The sequence below is a fragment of the Puma concolor genome, chromosome D3 (genome assembly GCF_028749965.1).
Source record: "Puma concolor isolate L17-30 chromosome D3, mPumCon1.1.hap2, whole genome shotgun sequence".
Classification (NCBI taxonomy): Eukaryota; Metazoa; Chordata; class Mammalia; order Carnivora; family Felidae; genus Puma; species Puma concolor.
This window is the reverse complement of record NC_141678.1, coordinates 81,862,845-81,883,300: the sequence shown is the minus strand read 5'-3', so window position 1 is coordinate 81,883,300 and position 20,456 is coordinate 81,862,845. Positions and strand designations below refer to the sequence as shown.

Here is a 20,456-nt window from a genome sequence, read left to right as displayed (position 1 = left end):
GTTTTTCTCTGGACTTCACTAGAGAATGTGACTTGCAGTGGGAAATTCCGTGGTGCCTGCCTGACGTGTGCTGAGCAGATAGTAGTATCCACTGGTGCCTCCAGACTATTTTCAGCTGAAAGTATCACATGGAGGCTGGAGATTAAGGGGGCTTCTTAATCTTGACTGACAGCGGTTCACCAGGGAGTGACTTGGGCTGCGTTAATGCACAGCGTGGAGACTGGCTGTAGTTCACGTTGCACTAAATGCATCAATGCGGATTTTGCCAAACTGGCCAAGAAATTGTTTCATCTTCAGTAAAAGTCACAGACTAAGTTTTGCTCATTTGTTTCCCCTAACCCATCTCCAGATCCCTTTCCCACTTACCTCTCAAAGTTCATATAGGTATACTCTCCCCGTCATTAAAATAATGGTTGTGCGTTATTCTGATGCCTGTTTGGGGGTGGGAAGGGAGAGAAAAAGAGGTCATAGTCTCCTTAGTTAATCATACAATATTATTAACCCAATTTTGTTTGTTGTTATTTATGGCCTGCCCTATGTATATGTGACGACATGTACAGACATTTCTAGTAGGCATGGAGAATAGGAACCATATGAATGGGGAACAAGAGTGAGAGGGATAGTTTTTGCTCTGGGATTTTTATGATATTTGGCATTTAGACCATATGAATGTATTAGATATTCCAAATAATTTTGAAACAGAAAGAACTCCAGATGCATCAATATTCTTCTTTTTTTTAATGTTTATTTATTTTTGAGAGACAGCGTGAGTGGGGGAAGGGCAGAGAGAGAGGGAGACAGAGGATCTGAAGGGGCTCTGTGCTGACAGCCGCAAGCCTGATGTGGGGCTCGAACTCTCTACCTGTCAGAGCATGACGTGAGCCAAAGTCAGACACTCAACCGCCTGAGCCACCCCAGAAGCCTCAATATTACTCAGATAGGAATCCAGGAAGAGCACAGATAGAGTGGGCAGAGACAATGAGTGGATAATAGCTATACTATTCCCTTTGCTTTGCTCTAAGAGAATAGTATAAAGACCGGGTGGCTTAAACAACAAACATCTTTTTTCACTTTTCCCACTTTCTGGAGGCTGGAAGTCTGAGATCAGGATGACAACATGGTTGGGTTCTTGGTAAGGGCTCTCTTCTTGATGGCTGTCTACTCTCTGTGTCCTCATATGGTGGAGAAAGGAAGCTCTGATCCCTTCATCTCCTCATAAGGACACCAATTACATCATGGGACTCCACCCTCATGACCTAATCTAACCATAACCACTTCCCAAAGGCCCCATCTCCAAATACAATTACATTAGGAATTAGGGTTTTAATATATGTAAGTGGGGGGGTGGTGGGACACAAACATTCGGTCCATAGCAATGGCCGAGAGTTTTCCAGAACTGATACAAGACACGAGTTTCCAGATGGAAAAAAAAATGTGCTGATGAACAAGACAAAATTTTGAGAACAATTTTTTAAAATATTCACAATGCAATGAAATATCAAGAACATCGTCGGAAACAGAAAGAAAGTGATGAAAACTACAAGGAACAAGAATAACCTTGACATCGACTCTCCCATCAGCAAATCTGGTTCTAGAAGACAATAAAAATCACACCCTTAAAGTGCTGAAGAGGGCTTTGAACCTAGAATTTTATGTCCATATTCTGACTTAATAATGAGAGTGAAACCTGAAGACACAGTGATTCAGAAAACTACTGCTTTCTTGCTGAATTATCGGAAGCACACGAAAGAATGAACTTCGGTGTAAGAGAATGCAACAGGCAAGAACCCTTTCTTTTTTTTTTAAACGTTTACTTATTTTTTTGAGACAGAGAGAGACAGAGCATGAATGGGGGAGGGTCAGAGAGAGAGGGAGACACAGAATCCGAAGCAGGCTCCAGGCTCTGAGCTGTCAGCACAGAGCCCGACGCGGGGCTCGAACTCACGGACCGTGAGATTGTGACCTGAGCTGAAGTCGGACGCTCAACCGACTGAGCCACCCAGGCGCCCCAAGAACGCTTAATTTTCAATAATGTCTGATTTAGAGGAAGTAAACCACTGTTCAAGCCTTTAAAACTTAATTTTTTATAATTTTTTGGGATTCTACATTTTTAAAATTATTTTACTGTATTTAAGTAATCTCCACACCCAACATGGGGCTCAAACTCACGACCCCAAAATCAAGAGTTACACGTTCTACTGACTGAGCCAGCCAAGCGCCCCTGGGATTCTACTTCTGACAAGCTGACAGTGTAACAGTTTTATTTCTGACAAAGGTAATGATCACCAACACTAGTATTTATTAAACACTGTACACCATCTACATTCTTTTAATTGCTTATGATGTATGAATTCATTTAACCATCATGGCAACCTTATGGGAAAGCCTTACTTTTTCTAGTTGACAAGGAAAGAAAACCAAAGTATATAGAAGCACTATTCCAGGCCCATGGTTAGATGAGTCGTAAGTGCCAACACTGAGATTTTAGGTGTGGACAGTCAAGGGCCTGAGGTAACCTGTTTAGCCACCATGTTCCAGTGGGTCATCGGTCCCTGTCTTCCAACACAGGCAGGGGGCTGCCTGGGAAACATTCCCAGGATCCAGCCACGCTCCCGCAGCCAGACTCTGCCACCAGCTCGGACTCCCCAAACTAGACCTGCCTTAGTTCTCAGGACTTAGAATACATTCTGTTCTGAGTAAGACCCACTCAAAAGCTTTCAGGGCTATTTTGAAACAAACACCCCTAAAAGAAGCCATTTGTATTTCTCCTCCAGCCCATTTCCCCTCCTCTGAACTCTCAGCTCAATGACCTTGACCTTGGTTCTATGTCTGAACCCCTGGACTTGGTGTTTATTCCTCATATCCTTGAGTTTAAATGTGAGTGTCCCCTAAGCACCAAGCCTCAAACTCTTCTGAATCACTGTGCCTTTGACTGCTATGAGAAGGCATCTCAAAACCATTTTTCACACGATCCCACCCCATTCCCAACAGTGGGGCTCCTTGCAGGATCAATTCTCCCCTTGTCTCCTTTATTGTGTGGGTTTTTTTGGTCCCCCCAAATAAGACATGATGCTTGATTCCTGGGAATTGAGGTGTAACGGTCTTATGGTCTAAAAACCTAGTGGAAGGACAACAAACAAACGGTTGTGTGGAGACCTGTTTATTTTTTATATATTTGCAATTTCACATAAGTTATAGACACAACCATGTGATACGTTAAGGCTGGAAATGCACATAACATACATTTTCCTGTCGTTACTGCTTTCTTCTGGGTATTTGTTATAAAGGGCATGGAAGGACTACTAATCATTCTTCATTATACAAATGAGCAAATGCATTTTTTTAGGTAGGAAAGTAACTGATCACCTGCTTCTCTAACTATATCAGCTTCAGCAACTGGCGGTGAACAATAACAAAAACCATTATATAAAATAATAAATAATACAGTAAAAGTCAACGCTACAAAATAAACTAAATAGTAAGGAAGAACTAAATGGAACATCCTTCCACTTAGAGACCAAATGGTTAACAGGGTTGCAGAGTTATGGTTGACAGTGGTCTAGTTATTTCTGTACTTATCATTAGCATGTAGTAGAAGTTGTTCAGAGGGGAAAAAAAACCCCAGAAATAGGTAGAAAAAGTCTCTAAATGTTTGGCAACTAACAGCAATTCTGAGGCTTACAGTTCATACTACAAAATCCTGTGCAGAAACGGAACTTTTCCACTTTAGGGTGAGACAAACCTGCCAAAAAAGAGAATGTTCTTAGTGATTTTGTGCAGGATAAAGAAGAGAAAAGGATGATCCGCCACAAACTGTGGGCCACCGTGGCCAGTTCTCCCTGACATCGTGGCCCCGGTGCCAGCGGCTGCCTCAGTGCCCTCCTCGTTCACATCCACAGTGGCCTGATGGAACACTTTGGACAGAAACAGGTCATTCCTTTCGGACATTCCGGAGAAATTGGCCTGGCTCTTGCTGAAGGCATCCTCTAGGCCCATGCTCCTGAGAATGGACTGGAGCTCATAACGCTCTTCTAATTTGAACTGGGGCAGGTACACTTCCACATCATCTTCGGCCATCGTGTCTTTGCTGGTCCACTTAATGAATTTATCATAGGTTATTTCCCTTTCGAGCTACAAATCCACACATTAAAAAAAAAAAAAAAAAGTCAGTAAGTGCTCGCAAAAGAAGGAAAACAACTTAAAAGTCTAATGTTAAAAATCAATGACTTTAGGGCACCTGGGTGGCTCATTGGTTAAGAGTCTGACTTTGGCTCAGGTCATGATCTCGTGGTTCATGGGTTCAAGCCACACTTTGGGCTCAGCTCAGAGCCTGGAGCCTGCTTGGGATTCTGTGTCTCCCTCTCTCTCTGCCACCCCCCCCCCACCTCTGGCTCATGTTCTGTCTCTGTCTGTCTGTCTCTCTCTCTCTCTCTCTCAAAAATAAACAAACATTTAAAAAAAAAAATCAATGACTTTAACTTTACCACATTGTGGGTGATATAAAAATTCAATACACTGGTAACATTTTTGCAGGAAGTTAGCCTGTGTGACATATTTTAATGCTCTGAATGAAAGTTTGTGATGTGCACCTTTATTACTAACCAATTTATGTGTCTGTGAGAAACTGTATACCACTTTCTAAGGTGCAGACGTGTTTATCAGGGAAAGTAAGTTTAGCTCCGGAGGTTTAAACCGATACAAGCTGGAACAGCTTACCAACTCCAAGCCAGTAGACATATTCCCAATTTCATCTGGAAGCAACAGGAACATGCTAACATCTCCAGTGTATGGGAGTTCTAGAATCTGAGTCTTTAGGTCCCCTAGGTATCCAATGTTCAGGTCTTCACGCAGGTACATCATCTGAACAGGTGTGCGCTGAGTCTAAAGTCATTAAAAAGTAAAATAAGGAAGTTGATATTAAGATGTCAAGAGTTTTACAATTAGATATAAAAGAGAATAGATTCAGCTTAGGTGTTGAGGAGATATATTCTTAAAAGTCAACAAAACAAATTATTTGTATGCCCTTATAGTTATTTTTAAGATGGACAATAATAATAATTATAATAACACTAAAATATTTGTTTAGTACCTGGCGTGGGCCAAGAATTCCTTGAAATCTCATTGAAACCTTACGATGGCCAAGTGTTATTGATCACAAAAATGGAACACATGGAAACATGGAAGATAAATAAGGTCTTGGCTGGTTACTAGCAGAACCCTAGCGGTGGAGCCTACACCTACATCCACGATTGTATAATTATAAAGCCCATGGTCTCCACCACTATTCATATGGCCTTTCAGAAAATTACTGAGTGATACTCAGTAGTTTGAAAGAGTCAACCCACTGTCCAAGGTGCATAATGTATGATGAGCAAGTCAGTGTCATGTGACCAGCTTCCAAACGTCCACTCAATATATCCCCCAGGCATCACCGTTCTTGGCTACTACTGAAAACTGCCAAGGCTTCACTTAACTTTGTGACATAAATGACAGAATGAATGTGGTCATTAACAAATAAACAGAGAATTCCCTCAAATTATTATAAAATTGGGTAAAAAAAAAAAATCAGCCCGAAGGATGGCTTGGCATTGTGACAACATAATTCCTAGATTCACAGCCACTGAAGGCAATACTTGAAGAGAAACAGTTCAGGCAGACCGTTCAGTTCATGCATGGTCTTTAACTTTTCTTCCTCTGTCTTGGCTAAGATCCTAAAACATATTTCAAGAAAATTCATAATTCATCTTGTTGTCTCATACCGCATTCACACGGAAAGGATAAAGCCCGTTTAATTTCTTCTCAAACGGAGTTTTCCACTTTCCTTTGAAGTAGACAGCATTCACCAGGACCATCTTGGTGTCCCTGTCTACAGAACCTTCAGGTAACAAGTCTGGGATTTTGCCTATGGAAAACATGACACATGTTAGGTTTCATGACCAAGAAGTGTGACCTTACTATAATTTGAAATCCTTGGAGTCACCATCAAACTCGTCATCTACAATTGTCAAACTCTGCAGAGGTGATGGCCTCAAGCTCAAGTTTTCTCCCAATTTATTCAAAGCATAAATAAAGCAGACCACATTTCTCAGAAGGTTTGCAAATTCCAAGAGAAAATGGAGGAGTAATGCATCGAAAATTTAGAATGACCATCAAACTTGGAAAGATTTTCACCTCCTTTGTTTTCTCAAAGTTTGGTGCTCCTTCTAGATCTGGTCCAGACAACCAATGGGTCTGATCCATGGATCCATTCAAAAACTTTTTTTTTTTAAAAGTCCTGCTAGACCTTCACTAGGAGTCATACAGAAACAAGAGGAGGAAAAGGAAATACTGCCCTGGTGGGGCTGAGAATATTGGAAGAGGAATTCAAAACCAGCTGTCAAACAATGTGTAAGAAACTATGAGATTGCAAAGTCCCATGGCAATGCAGAGAAGGGAATACAAGAGTGTGCCAGGGAAGGGAGGTTCTCAGAAATTGGAACATACAAGGATGGCTTGGCATTGTGACAATGTAATTCCTAGATTCACAGCCACTGAAGGCAATACTTGAAGAGAAATGGTTTGTGCTCTTCCAAAAAAGCAAAACTTCCACATGTCTCCTGAATTCTGCAGTTTTTACTTTCATTTCTGTTAATCTTCATGTTCTCTGCTTCCTGTGTGTCCCAGTTCATCACTATTTTAGAATAGTAATTTCAAAATCCACAATAGAAATGAATAACAGAAGTAGATGGACTATTTTCAGAGAAACAAAAATATTTTTGAAATTCTACAGGGCTTAATTCATATGCTTTTTCCCAGTATGGGAGCTGGGAAATCCAGCCACGCCAAACTATTGCCAGAAACAATGTTTTACACACAAGTGTCACGTGAAAAGTTATTTTTTGCCTAAGTTACCAAACAAACTCTTTAAACATCCAAATGAAGAATTCCAGAATGAGACTAGGGATCAAAGAAGAGGAACCCCCAGCTTCACCACTCACTGATAGTGAAATCTTGAATGAGTTGATTAATGTCTCAGGGGCCTGGAGTCTACAACCCTAAAGGGGTAAATTTGGATAAGTTACCTCCAAGGACCTTTCCAGTCCTAACAGCTCATTAATCTATGAAATACCAAAACAGCTCTGCCTTCATAATAATCTCTGTTTTTCTTCTTAGAAATCCATCTATATGTTGCTATTCAGTAATTATTTGTTTAAGACCTATAATTCTACGTGGAAATTTGGAAGAATGAAGGCTTTCCATTATCAGCCAAAGACTGCTAATTTTTGCGGGGACACAGGAGAGGTGGACATATTGGCCCTCCCCGCAAGTATGGTGGTCTATGTGGGATGGCAAAGTTAACAAAATCAAATCCATTCGGTAACAGTTCAAGGCTGTACAAGACAAACTTAACAGGCATCACGAAGCTCTGAAGTTAAGGAACGCATGAAAAGTAAGCATGGCGGTTAGGAATGAGCTCAAGGGGCGCCTGGGTGGCGCAGTCGGTTAAGCGTCCGACTTCAGCCAGGTCACGATCTCGCGGTCCGTGAGTTCGAGCCCCGCGTCGGGCTCTGGGCTGATGGCTCAGAGCCTGGAGCCTGTTTCCGATTCTGTGTCCCCTCTCTCTCTGCCCCTCGCCCGTTCATGCTCTGTCTCTCTCTGTCCCAAAAATAAATAAACGTTGAAAAAAAAAAAATTTAAAAAAAAAAGAAAAAAAAAAAAAAAGGAATGAGCTCGAGAGCCAAGAGTGGTGAAGCACAGGCTGTTGGATTAAACTAGAGTCTGGGTTCTGTTTCATTTGCCATTTTCATCCTCCTTCGCACGTTCAGCACCTGGCACATAATATGTGATGGATAAATACCATTGTTGACTGACGGATTGAATTCAGGAACAACGGACAGGAGGTTTAATTAAGTTTGAGTCCTTGTGACGAATACAAAGTGAGGCAGGAGCCTATGAAAGAATTGGGGGCTTCAGCTGCAACAGCAGAAGTGGTTTATCAGGGGCCAAAGGAACTTCATGGCAGATGGACTCTGAATGGTGAAAAATAGTTAAAATAGTTTTCTGGCCCCTCTCTTTCTACTGCCGATGGTCTCACACCGGTTACTCACTGGAGGGTCATGTCTCTTTTCTTTGTTTTTGTCCACAGTGGACACAGAGCACAATGATTTCAGTCCTGATTATTTCCTACATTGGAAAACATGTCTGTCTGCTGTCACAGTCCATCCCAAGGTCACATCCAAAATCAGATTAAGTACCGAACTTACGTCTTCCATTAGTTAGACCTCAACCATTTTTCCCACTTAAAAGGCCACTCAGATAAACAAGAAAAAGATTACATTAACCAAATAACTAAGACTGGGTGAATTTTAAGGGAGTTAGGGCTAAGTATAGGAATGATTTTTTTTTTTTTTTTTGTAAATAGATCAGAGTTTTATAAGAGAAGAACAGAAAATAATTGCTTTGGTTTTACCTTTGGTTTGAGTCTTGACCCAGGAATTAATCTCTTTTCTGGCTTCTTCTGCACATTCTAGGAAGTCAAGTGCCTGGGGTTCCGTAGAGTAGTATTTATTGGAGAGTTGTATATATTCCTTTAAAACAAGAAATGGGCCAAAGGTTACATCGAATATATACCGAACAAGTCTTAGTATAATTGTAAATCACGAGCTCTCCTATCAAGACTCAGGGGCCTGAGTAGGTAGGGGTAGGGGTGGAGGGGGATGGGGGGATTTGGGGGGCTGGAAGAGGAAATGGTGTGGATTATAAGTGCTCTGTTGACCCTCTTCCCCACACTCATTTGCCCTCCTGCACTGTGCGTTATAGACACTAGGTAGGAGGGAAAGGCTGGGTTTGTGGTAGCAGCTCTGGAAATCACCGTCCCTCTATATTTAGGACTCATTCTGCACACGAGGCTTTTGCAGCCATGGGAGGGGTCATCCAACAAGGGGAGCCTGCCACGACCAAGGGCGTTCAGGAGTCTTAGGGAGCTTGCGTGGAACTCTGATTCTCTCCACGACTACAGATTCTCTCAGACTACAGCTTTGAAAGTGACCTCATGGCACGTTGGGGGCCCTGCAATTTCAATTACAGGTTTCACTTACTTCCTTGAATCTCGCAGACTTCTCTCCAAACAGCTTATTGACAGTCTCCAATAAATACCCCCCTGTGGATGCGTTGATTGCAGAGCTGAGCGAATGGAAAGATGAATGGATTTTATCTCCAGCTTGTGCCTTAAACAGAAAAGAGGGACTCTATTTATATAACACAGGATGACTAAACAAGTTATTTCTTAAGCAAACATTTTTTTTTCAATGCAACAATAAAATGCTGTATTAAGGTATACTTTTTTCTGATGCTTTAGAGGAATCTCTGAGGAAATACTTTTGATGTAGTGCATTAAAACTAATGAGGTAATGTTTCACTTGTTTCAAAGTTTGCTGCGCCTACAGGTTGTACTTAACCGTGAAGTGACCGACATCCTAAAAGAAAGTGAGGCTTCTTTTATGATTTCCTAAACTTCCAGGTCTCTAAGAAATTTTATCACATTAAAATTTAAAATCTAGAGGGGATCTAGAAAAAGTTCATATAATGCCTGAAAGTACCCATTTTATAATTAAAGGGCAGTTTGTGCAGTGGAAAATCTGGGTTTTAGGAAGCCTTGAAAACAAAGAGGAATTCTGATCTTCAACCCCGAGTCTGTAAGCATGATGATAGACAACGGGGCTTAGTCGCTGCAGCAGCCAAGCCCGGAACCCTGCAGATGGACTGTCCCAGGTGTCACGGGAGACCTGGCTGAGTCTCCATATTGTAGGGGGTCTCTCCACTGCCTCTAGCCCATAATTCCTTGGGCAGTGGACAGGTGGAGTACCATTCCCAAGAAGGAAGCTATGGGAGGTATCTCCCCCGCCTAACTCACAAACGTGATTATGGAAGTTGTTTATTCAATAGGAGCACAGCTATGCCCAGTTCTTATAAGTTAGCTGGATAGCTTGTGTTTAAGGAAATAGAATACTGAGAAAAGATATTAGTCTGAGATAGACAGATGATAAATAGATACATACACACACACACACACACACACACACACATTACACACATGGACAGATAATAGATAGAGGGGTCTGGAGGGAGATCTAAGTGTCGATGGTCTCTCACAAAATCACTGGGCACGACCTACCCCACTCCTCAAGTTTTGGTCACTCCTTAACTTCTCCTACCTGGAACTCTGCATCCGTGCATGTGTATTCTAGAAGTTGCTACCCAGTTTCAGAATAAATTACACATGCCCAGCTCCGGGTGTGATCAAATTTAGACTCAGTCTTGGCCTGAAAGTCATAAAGTATAGCTTCTACCCCGGCCCTGCCCATGCTTCGCGGTGTGCCCGTAGGATATTTATTTAAGGGTTCTGAGTCTTAGTTTTCTTTCGATGAACAGGGGAAGTTGTACTAGTTTCTTTCCTTGTCTAACATTGTGACTTTAAGACAAGAAGATTCCAGAAATAAAATACAAAAGAAATTAGGAACCAGTGAGTCAGATACCTGCAAAATAGCCTCAGGATAAGGGCCCTTCTGGATCTGCTGCATGAGTTCACAGCCCGTGAACTTCTCCGGGGTCACTGCGGGGACTTCATGGACTCGAACTTTGTTAAACTGAAACACCTACAATTGGAATTAGAGGGAATAGATTTATGAGTATATTTTCCTGCTAGATTACTTGACCTGTAAACCAGGGGCAATCAAGTACCTCTTAGTGGTCCTGTCTGTTTCCCTGCCTTTGCGTCGGGGAACGAGCACAGATACTCTTTATACAAAATATACAAGAATATATATTGTATTATAATATAAAAATAATATATATTTTTACATAATATACAAGAAATTTCCCTCATAGAAAACAGCCTGAGTTATTTTATATTAATCCATATGCTGGCCATTTTGACAACAATTTGTTATTATGGAGATGATTTATAACCTCTTCACTAAAATCATCTAAATTATCATCCAGCCCATAAGTTGCCTTGATAAAAAAAATGCCAGTATTTTGAAGAAAGTAATAAAGTTAATTCGTGACCTCCCTTTTCAACGGCCTTATGTATTACATACTTTTAATCTGTCAAAAACTACAAGACAAACTCAGTTTGAGCATAAAAACAGCTAATCTTAACAGGTATCGCCTGAAATACTTGCACATACCATATTACACATAGAAATGAACATCGAGGTGGGGGGCAGGTGACAGGGGTCAGTTGACACTATGAATCTCTTTATGTTGTAGGTGGCAGATCCAGATATCACAGTGAAGCTGGCAGGTGCAGCCTGGCCCTCTATGCAGCTGCCTCAGACTCCTTCCCAGCGTTACGACTTCCCAGCCTGGCCTCTCCAGTCTCAGCACCCCCAGGCTGGCCCTGTACCCAGGCCTCCCGCCAGCCTCCAACAGCCCTTGGGTCCCACTGGTCCTGTGGCACATCCCTTGTGGGGCCCACGGTGAGGAGGAACTCATCTGGTAAACAGACTGATGGTGGGGACCCGGCTACCGAAGGAAAGGCAGGCTTATCCAGCCGGGGGGTGAGTGTCTGGGTTGGAAGGAAAGGTGGCAGGGGTTGTGGGATCTTTCTCTGCTCCTCAGATTCTACACCATAAGTCCTAGCTGACCTTCTGAAGAGAAGTGGTCCTACTCTGTACCTGAAACAGCATTTCTGGTTTTCATCCCTCCTAGGGAGGTTGATGCTTAAATCAGGAGTCTCCTGGGCAGCACTATAGCCTTCCTGAGACACTGCAAAGCCTTCCTGAATCATTGCAAAAGCCCCTGAAGAAACTGGGAAATGGGAGGGGGGACCCTGGGCCGTGCTGAGTCATGGAGTAAATAGGGAGGCAGACACACTGCCCAGATAGGCAGCTGAGCCGGGGCGGGTCTGTGGCCTTATCCTGAACAGGAGAGCTGGAAGAGAGGCACCTGGGTGGCTCAGTCAGTAGAGCGTTCCAACTTCAGCTCAGGTCATGATCTCACAGTTCATGGGTTTGAGCCCCGTGTCGGGCTCTGTGCCGACAGCTCAGAGCCCAGAGCCTGCTTCCGATTCTGTGTCTCCCTCTCTCTCTACTCCTCCCCGACTCATGCTCTATGGCTCTCTCTCTCAAAAATAAGTAAACATTACAAAAAAAGTAAAAAATAAAAAGAGCTAGAAGAAACACTCCTTGCTTGCATGCCGGTCTCACATAGATGTGTGCTACCAGAGTTCATCCTTTCGATGTCTTCCTTTCTTCCCACTACAACACCACCGTCTTTACCAGCCGCACCAATTCTCAACAATGCAGCCTCTTCCTGCCCCTGCTTCCTTATCTGCAAAATGAATATGGTGATCATAGCCTCTGCCTCATAGGATTGTGTAGCATGGGGCAAATTCATAAAACGCTCTTAGAAAGGTGCCTCGCTAAGGCACTTAAAGCATTAGCTGTTAGATCAAGGACTGCCAGCAGCTGCTTTTCATGTTATCTCTAATCTGCACAACTGTCTTGCAGGCTGGGTATTTCCATTCTCATACCGTAGATGAGAAAACTGAGGTGCAGGGACTTTCAATGCCTTTCCTCACACACCTCATAAAGAGTGGCAAAGCCACCGCTCAAACCCAACCTGGCCTGTCCCCCAAGTCCTTGCTTCCTCCTCCAAGCCAACCAGCCTATTTTTCTTTTTAGTAGAGAATTAACCAAATTTTCCTTTAAAGTTTAAAATCCGTACATGCAGCGGAGTTACAGGAAAACAGCATAAAATCCTTGCATAGACCCACGAGCTTAAAGCTCTTTCCCGATAGGGAAAAGCTGTACCGTGCCCAGAGTGACCAGCAAGTTCATTTTCCTTTGGGATCAAAATCTATTTTTCCATTTTAACAATGTAGAGTACTTCACTTATCATTTTCCCTCAAAACATATTGCTTCTGATCCCTTCTTCATTAAAAAAAATTGAGACCCAGGGCGCCTAGGTGGCTCAGTCGGTTAAGCGTCCGACTTCGGCTCAGGTCATAATCTCGTGGTCCATGAGTTTGAGCCCCGCGTCGGGCTCTGGGCTGGCAGCTCAGAGCCTGGAGCCTGCTTCGGCTTCTGTGTGTGTCTCCCTCTCTCTCTCTCTGTCCTCCCCAACTCGTGCTCTGTCTCTCAAAAATACATAGACATTAAAAAAAAAATTTTTTTTTAATTAAGACCCCGCCGTTTTCTAAAGTTTGCAATTCAGCTCACAGTTTTTCTTTTTTCAAGGGGAAGAAAATTAAGAGGAAGAGGTGTTGCCAAATGTTGCTGGTATCAGAGTTGAGCAACCAAATTTTGTCGAAAGTCTTGATGGCTAAACTACCAAACACACACAGGGAGTGATGGTTTTTTTCTTCCTTTCCTCCTGCAGTGAGATTGGCTAACACTCTTTCTGTGAACCACCTCAACCAAGGCCCGAGGTAAATGGGTCACTGTGCACCAGAGGACACATCTGCACTCAGCCACGGTTCTCATGGGAAACGCGAACGTGGCCAGGGGCACTTTGGTGTGACTCAAACACAGTCCGTGCTTGTGAGAAAGTGGAGCCTGGATTTCAAGCACACAATGTCAAGGTTTGTGTGTCTGTGAATCTGAAAGAATCTTAATTGCGTGATGACTGTATCTGGCTCACGGACCGAGGACGTCTCGGGAACATGTGCCTTTTTAAATGTACCGAATTCATCCCGTGGGAGCGTCATGGTGCGGGGTTCAATGTATTTCCAAGGCCCTTGACTCAGCGAAAGTGTCCCCTGACTGAGCTTATGTCCCTTCACCAAGGACTGAAGCCAGCGGCCTTGACGTAAATACCTCACAATGCTGCTGCACACCCTGCGGACCTCGATTTGGAAAACGGGGCCATCGTGCCACACCCCATTTTGTTGACATGACCCCACCGGGTGGATAACATGGCCGAGGCCCTGTGACGTCACACGCTCCCCTTGTCTCTCCAGCAGTGTGGTGACCAACTCTTCATGACACTCTCTTAAAACCACTGGAGGGATTCTTTGATTGTGTGAGGAGCAAACACATCACAGCGGTAGAGCCATTGAAAGAGCCTGATCTAGGGGCGCTTGGGCAGCTCAGTCAGTTAAGCCTCCGAATCTCGTTTTCAGCTCTGGTCACCGTCTCATGGTTTCATCAGTTCGAGCCCCGCATCGGGCTGTGGGCTGACAGCGTGGAGTCTGCTCGGGATTCTCTCTCTCTCCCTCTCGCTCCCTGCCCCTCCCCCGCTCGCACTGTCTCTGTCCATCGCAAAACAAATGAACAAACTTAAAAACAAAACAAAAACCAGAGCCTGATCTAGGAGTGAAGAAACCGCAGGAGACCCTGGGAGCTGCTGGGCTCACACTGCCTTGTCTTCCATCTGTAAAATGACACTTGTCTTAAAGCCAAATGAGATAAAGCACGCAAGATGCTTTGGAAAGTATAAACATTATGTTATAAGACACTGGATGTTGTCACTGTTTCCGGCCTTGCACGAGCAGAAACTCTGGTGCGCCCTCTGCACTCAACTCGACGGTTGTGAGTTTCTGTGGTTTAGCGGTTCTGCAGATTTGAATCTAGGCCACTTGTGTTGTAAGGGCACGTGACGATTGTTGGAGTCAAGCTACCTCCGAACCATGATATTGCAATTCTATCATTCCACTCAGGAATGACCCAGTCCTGGTTTGGGGCTTTCACAAACACTTACCCTGGCCATCTGGTCTGCAGTGTTGCCCCTGGCACCCAGGTAGACCATGGCCATGGTGGATGAGATACTCCAGGGGGAGAAGAAGAGATTCGGGGTGGTGCTGGTGTTTGCCAGATGCTTGAAAAAATTGAGGGCGAAGATCGTGTTTGCCACATAAAGGTCTTCCATTGTTTCAGCCTAGAAGGAAAGTGAGGAAGAAAAAAAAACCAGCTCTAAAAGGTGACTCAATATTTTGGGTGATATCAGCAGAGAAGTCCAGGGTATACCCTGCACGGGACAGGGGCTCCCTCTCTGTTCTTCCTTTATGGAACCACATGAAGTAGAGGCCAGAGGGCGTCATGCTCGTGTGACCTGTGCAGCCACAAAGGGCTCCGTGCTTGGTGAGATGCTCTGCTCTCACCAGCTTGAGTGACTTACTCATAAAATAATGAAACTTAGTCATTTTAAACAGGGGGTTCTGCATTTTCTTTTTGCATTGGATCCTGGGGATTAGGTGGCCGATCCTGAGATGTAGTGAACAGTTAAATGATGAGTAGTGATACTCCACACAGTAATAATAACAATAATAACAATAAATAGCGTCCATTAGATTCTTACTATACAACCGATGCTGTCCTAAACATTTTACCAACCATTTAATTCTTGCCAAACCCCGTTGAGGAAGGCATTGCTATTCATGTTTTACAAAGGAAGAAACTGCTGCCCAGAGCATCAGAGAAGTGACCAGCGTCCCTCACCTGGGAAGGGCAGGACTAAGCATTGAAGCCAGGTGGGGTGGCCTCCAGGTCATGCTTTCAAGCTCTGAGCTGCATCCACAAATATACAGCACGCACAGAAGCAAACACACACACATTCAAACGTGTGCCACATGCACACTTATTCTTGGCCCCGGGTTGAGACTGTCAATCTTCTTTCAGATTCCCTGCTTCTAGAAGTGGCTTAGAGTCATTGTTTGAGGGTTGGTATTTTCACCTGCTGATTTTCACCAGCTGATGAACCAGCTCCTACCTCCCGTGCCCCCGACCCCCACCACACACACACCTACATCTGCAGCCGGCTATGAAACAGCTCCCTCTGCTAGGGAGTTCAGTATGGGGGTGCTGGAACGGCCACCTGCTTCTCCCGACACCCCCTAGCAGGAAAGACCATTGTAGACAAAACCACAGAGATCATCCTGGGAGCATGAAACACGCACGTGCATGCGCGCACACGCACACACACACACACACACACACACCCTATCACCACCTGAAGATAAAGGACAGACACACCTTCCGTGACCCAAGTCTCCGTGTGCAGCGGAATGCAGGGACACACCCGAGGTGTGTAGGTATCTGTTAGTACTGGCCAGTGATCATTTCTCGACTGTGTATTATGCTCTCACGGTGGCTTAAAACACACCCTATAATTAACCAAAATATATAAATCTACCACATGACGCTGACACTCATGATCCCACAGGAAATCTTCTTGTGACAATGGCTTCTCGGAGCTGAGGAGGGGCTGAGGGTAGGCCCCAAGGTGAAGGACATCCTGCATCTGTAGGCTTGGCTCACTCAGCAGGCTTCCGAACAAGGGCCAGCACTCACTTTCTTCCCCATCCGTGGCTGTCTTAGGCGACCACTTGGGTCATGAACCCTTCTTTTTAAGAAAAGTATTGCCATTTTGTTTCAAGGTTTCTCATTTGGAATACCACCCGGTTGTATTATATCAGGACACAGTTGTAAATTAAGCAAAAGTTGTCCCTGAAACTGTCACCTCTTCGCATTCAATCCTCACAGGATCTGCAAAAGGTACTTTGCCTTATAGGTTACCTCCTGATGCGGAGAGAGGTTAAGAAACTTGCATAAGGTGCTTGCAATGGTGCAGGGATTCAAGCCTAGGTCTGCTTCAGAAACCCACTCGAGCCAATGCCCCCCCCCCCCCCCCCACTGCCTGTCCTGCTGGTGATGAACTGCACTGTTGTGTGTAAGAGTTTGGGCAAGTTACTAGCTTGAGAAATGCTAGAAAGAGGAAATGAAAATAAGAAAGTAGTGAGTCTGTTATGCTCCTAGAAGGAGTATTAAGTTAAAAAAAGAAAGAAGAAAGAAAGAAAGAAAGAGAAAAACAAAACAAAAAACCTCACTTTTGTTTTTTCTTGCTTCATCACTGAGATTAGATTAATTTGGGTGACTCAGAAATTTGTTTCCTCTTCCTTCTACTGATGTAAAACCATCTGTAAGTTTATTAGGCTTATTGGGCAGATGATTTTTGTAAATTATATCAATAATATTTTGGAAACAAACTGAGAATTAGCATAATAAATAAAATATTTCTCTAACCTCGTATGAAAAATGTAAATAAGGCCCCAGAGCCAGAAAAACGAACTGTAGGCTTCTCCTAGACCGAAATCTTCATAGTCTCCTGTGTAGTAGGTCACTTTGACACTAACAAAACTTAAGTGTAAGTTTAAGTGTCAAGACAAACTATTGGAGAGGCTTTTAATGCCAAGTTAGATTTCTGGCGACTTTATAAAGAAAAAAAAAAGTAAATGAGGACAAAATTAAATTGTCCCATATGCATTTGCTTCTTTTAAAAAGTCTAGCTTTTATTTTTTAGATAAAGTGCAATTAACCGCACGTAACATAAAACAGTAATATGTCACGTCTATACTGCCGTTACTAAATTCCTTCAGAAGCGTTGTTTTGTTTAATTTATGTAATCACTTGCCCAGAAGAATCTAGTAATATCTAGTTACCAAAGGATAAACATGCAGTTTGCCCAGCTAGTGAGCTCTGAAGCCACGAATCTCAGTCTTCTGATTGCGAGCCTGGTGCTTTTCAAATGGGGTTTGAGAAGCTTTTAGCCTTCTGAATCTATCAAGGCTTACGGAGAGTGCGTTTCCTCTCAGACAAGTCCACGGCTCACATTTGGGAGGGAATCTGCCCAAGACAATGTCAAACTGACATCACAGAATGACATCAAATAGCATAATTGCCCCAAACAGGTAACACCTGTTGGGATTTCTTAACTCCCACAATTTACAGTTTCATTACCTTCCAAATTTCATGCCGCTAATTAAGGTTTAATATTATCATGGAGAAGAATAAATGGAGAGCATATGTGGGGCTGGGCTCTGTGACATCTGTGTCACTTCCTGCAACACACGTTGACAAGTGTGCACTGGGACTCGGCACACGAACCAAGAGGTGGGGAGGGGCCCCCAGGCACACCATCACAGCCCTCTTCCCATGGACACTGGATGTGAGATCTGAGTTTGCTGTGGCTTGTGAAACAATTTGTTTTGCGACTACAGGGTGGGAGTACTTAGAAATTGACCACAAACATCAATGAAAACAAAGAGAAAACAGTAACTTACAGGAAACCTCCCACCCAAACTTACACATTCCCTTCCCAACAAAATCAAAAGCAATTCCTGTTGTTTGGTGACTTTCATAATGAACGTCTGCTTATGGGTATTAAATTATTTATGAAACTATTACTTCCACCAATCCAACAACTAGTTTGGCTAATTCTTCTCTTTCACTAAATTGACCAATTATAAACTAAACTTCAATAGATAATACTCTGGTGTTAAACTGACCCAACCCAGGTTGCTTAATTTCTGGTTTCTGATCGTTATAAAGACCGTCATCTTTTTTAAAAAATTTTATGATATTTATGTACAATTTATAGTTTACCTTCCTTGCCTAAATGAATATATGTTAATCAACCTAACTCTTTCCATCAAATTCAGTGCCAAAACCCTACTTAGTCAAGAACATCCATATTCTAACCTGTTCGATGAATTTGGCATCATCACCTGCATGTGCACTTTGGTTCGGTTAATGCTACCCAGGCATTTGCTGGCTCCTGAGATTCAAGACTAAGTCTTAATTTAGTGCCATATTAAATGTCAATTTGGTTCAATATTAAATGTAAATTTAGTTCAAATCTTAAGTGACAATATTTTCACTTAAAAAAATCTAACCAAGAGACACGCCCCTACATTTTTACTCTTTTTCTAAAGACATCCCACACTTTAATTTTCATTATATTAGTAATAGCAGCAGGAAAGAAGAAGAAATGAAACCATATTTCATGGAGATGGCCATGAAAATCAGTGAGATACCTGGTTATTCCCGGAGGCACTCCCGACAGGAAACAGTCCTCAGCGAGCTGTCTGAGTACACACATGGAGAAGGCTGGTTTTATAAAGCTCTGCCCCTCCCACGGAACTTTTTTTTTTTTCCCTCTCTCTCCCTTTCTAATCTGTATCCTTTGAGTGATTCAACATTTTACTCAGAAAGACATCACTATTATAAAAATGCTTGTTTGCTAAGGCACCCTTTAAGAAATTTGTTCTAGAGGATGACGTCATTCAGAAACTTAAGAATTTTGCAATACCTACACATGCCTGTTAAAATTAGCTGAAGTCTGTCAGCCTCAGGTTCAAGTGTCCCCCTCTACACACGCGCCCAAGGACAGTGCCGAATTCTACAACGTCCCTCTTATCTTTGTGCAGGAAAGGCTGGTGGGTCTTTGCAATATTTAAAGACAATGCAATCGTTTTTCTCTCTCGAGTGTAAGCAGCCCCCAAGCGACTCTTGGGCATGGAAAAGGAAAAGAAAAACCACTATTTTTCCTCCTTGGAGCTTATTTTAAACTGTCTTAAATTTCTCCAACTGTAATTTCCGAAATGATTCTGGTTCCACCCTAATCCCCTGTCACCAGCCACACCCAAAGAACTTTCTATTTGCCCATCTTTCCAACGCAGATCTTATCTTCTATTATACAGATAAAATCCACTGTGTACTTGAAATTGACTTTTAACTGTAGAATCACGGTGTTGAAAACTTGATTGAAGAAAATCACTAGGTGTTTCGATACAGCCAAAGGAATTTGAGGAACAGAAACAGATAAAAGACATAGTGAAAGATAATTTGGGTCTAAAACTGTTCGTAGTGCTGTAGCTTTTTGAAAAGTGCAACACACTGTGAAGGTGGCTTCTCTTCTCTTTGCTTTCCTGTTGCGTATGGAAATCCCCAAGAAGGGATGAGTGGAAGTAAAATCATATCTCTTCTCCGCTGCTATGGGGAGCTCCATGGCCATGCGTGGGAGCTGGGTTGACAACCTGCATGTCGATGAAACCAAGACTATGGGTTTGAGCCCCGTGTGAGCTGCTTATCTTGGCTGTGGTTCACAGAACCAGATCGACCCTCACCTCATCTTGCTCGTTTGAGTCTCTGGCCATAATGAGTGGAGGTGCCTTAACCCAAACCCCTCGTTATTATCAGAGGGACAATGGGATAGGCGTGTTCTTCAGAATCTGTGTCTGGCAGCCAAAAGCCAAATTATGTGATTTTTTTTTTTTTTTAATTGCTGGAAGATCTCAGGTCACATGAAAAAAGAGCTGGAATCCCACACTCAACAATGATCTTTCAACTCCTAAGTGTTCCCGTTACATCAAATGAAATTTTGGGGGAGCCGTTGACACTTTTCCAAGTTATTCTTCTCAACAGGAATACCTCCTCCCTTCTCCCCACTGACCCACATCTGTGAGGTTCTACTCACATCCCAGAGATTCCATGAAATCCAGTTTGATTTCTACAATCTTCAGTGAACTCATGCTATGCAGAACTGTACCTCTCAGAGCTACAACATGAAAATGTATTATTCATTGATTCACCATCTAATCGTATGTGTTCTAAGTATTTTATTTGAGTGAACTTCTATTCGTCAGTAGATTCCACACTGGATTCCCCTTTAGCAGCGAGAACAGTGCTGAGCATCAA

The 20,456-nt window shown here is 43.1% G+C and overlaps 1 protein-coding gene across 1 annotated transcript; it reads right to left on the bottom strand.

The window, feature by feature from the left end:
* Positions 1 to 3,144: 3,144 nt before the first annotated feature.
* Positions 3,145 to 18,944, bottom strand: SERPINB2 (serpin family B member 2). The gene is made up of 8 exons (XM_025931185.2): positions 18,794 to 18,944; positions 14,683 to 14,859; positions 10,515 to 10,634; positions 9,078 to 9,206; positions 8,450 to 8,567; positions 5,760 to 5,902; positions 4,717 to 4,881; positions 3,145 to 4,131 (listed from the first exon to the last, which is right to left on the bottom strand). The coding sequence occupies exons 2-8, from the start codon at positions 14,848 to 14,850 to the stop codon at positions 3,727 to 3,729; spliced, it is 1,248 nt and encodes a 415-aa protein (XP_025786970.1). The 5' UTR covers positions 14,851 to 14,859; positions 18,794 to 18,944; the 3' UTR covers positions 3,145 to 3,726.
* Positions 18,945 to 20,456: the final 1,512 nt, after the last annotated feature.

Excerpts from the sequence above, each read along its gene's own strand:
- SERPINB2 (XM_025931185.2), bottom strand. The coding sequence starts at position 14,850 with ATGGAAGACCTTTATGTGGCAAACACGATCTTCGCCCTCAATTTTTTC. Across the intron at positions 8,568-9,077 it reads AGTCTGCGAGATTCAAGGAA|GAATATATACAACTCTCCAA; the intron begins GTAAGTGAAACC and ends CTTGTTTTAAAG. Across the intron at positions 5,903-8,449 it reads GGTCAAGACTCAAACCAAAG|GCAAAATCCCAGACTTGTTA; the intron begins GTAAAACCAAAG and ends TGTTTTCCATAG.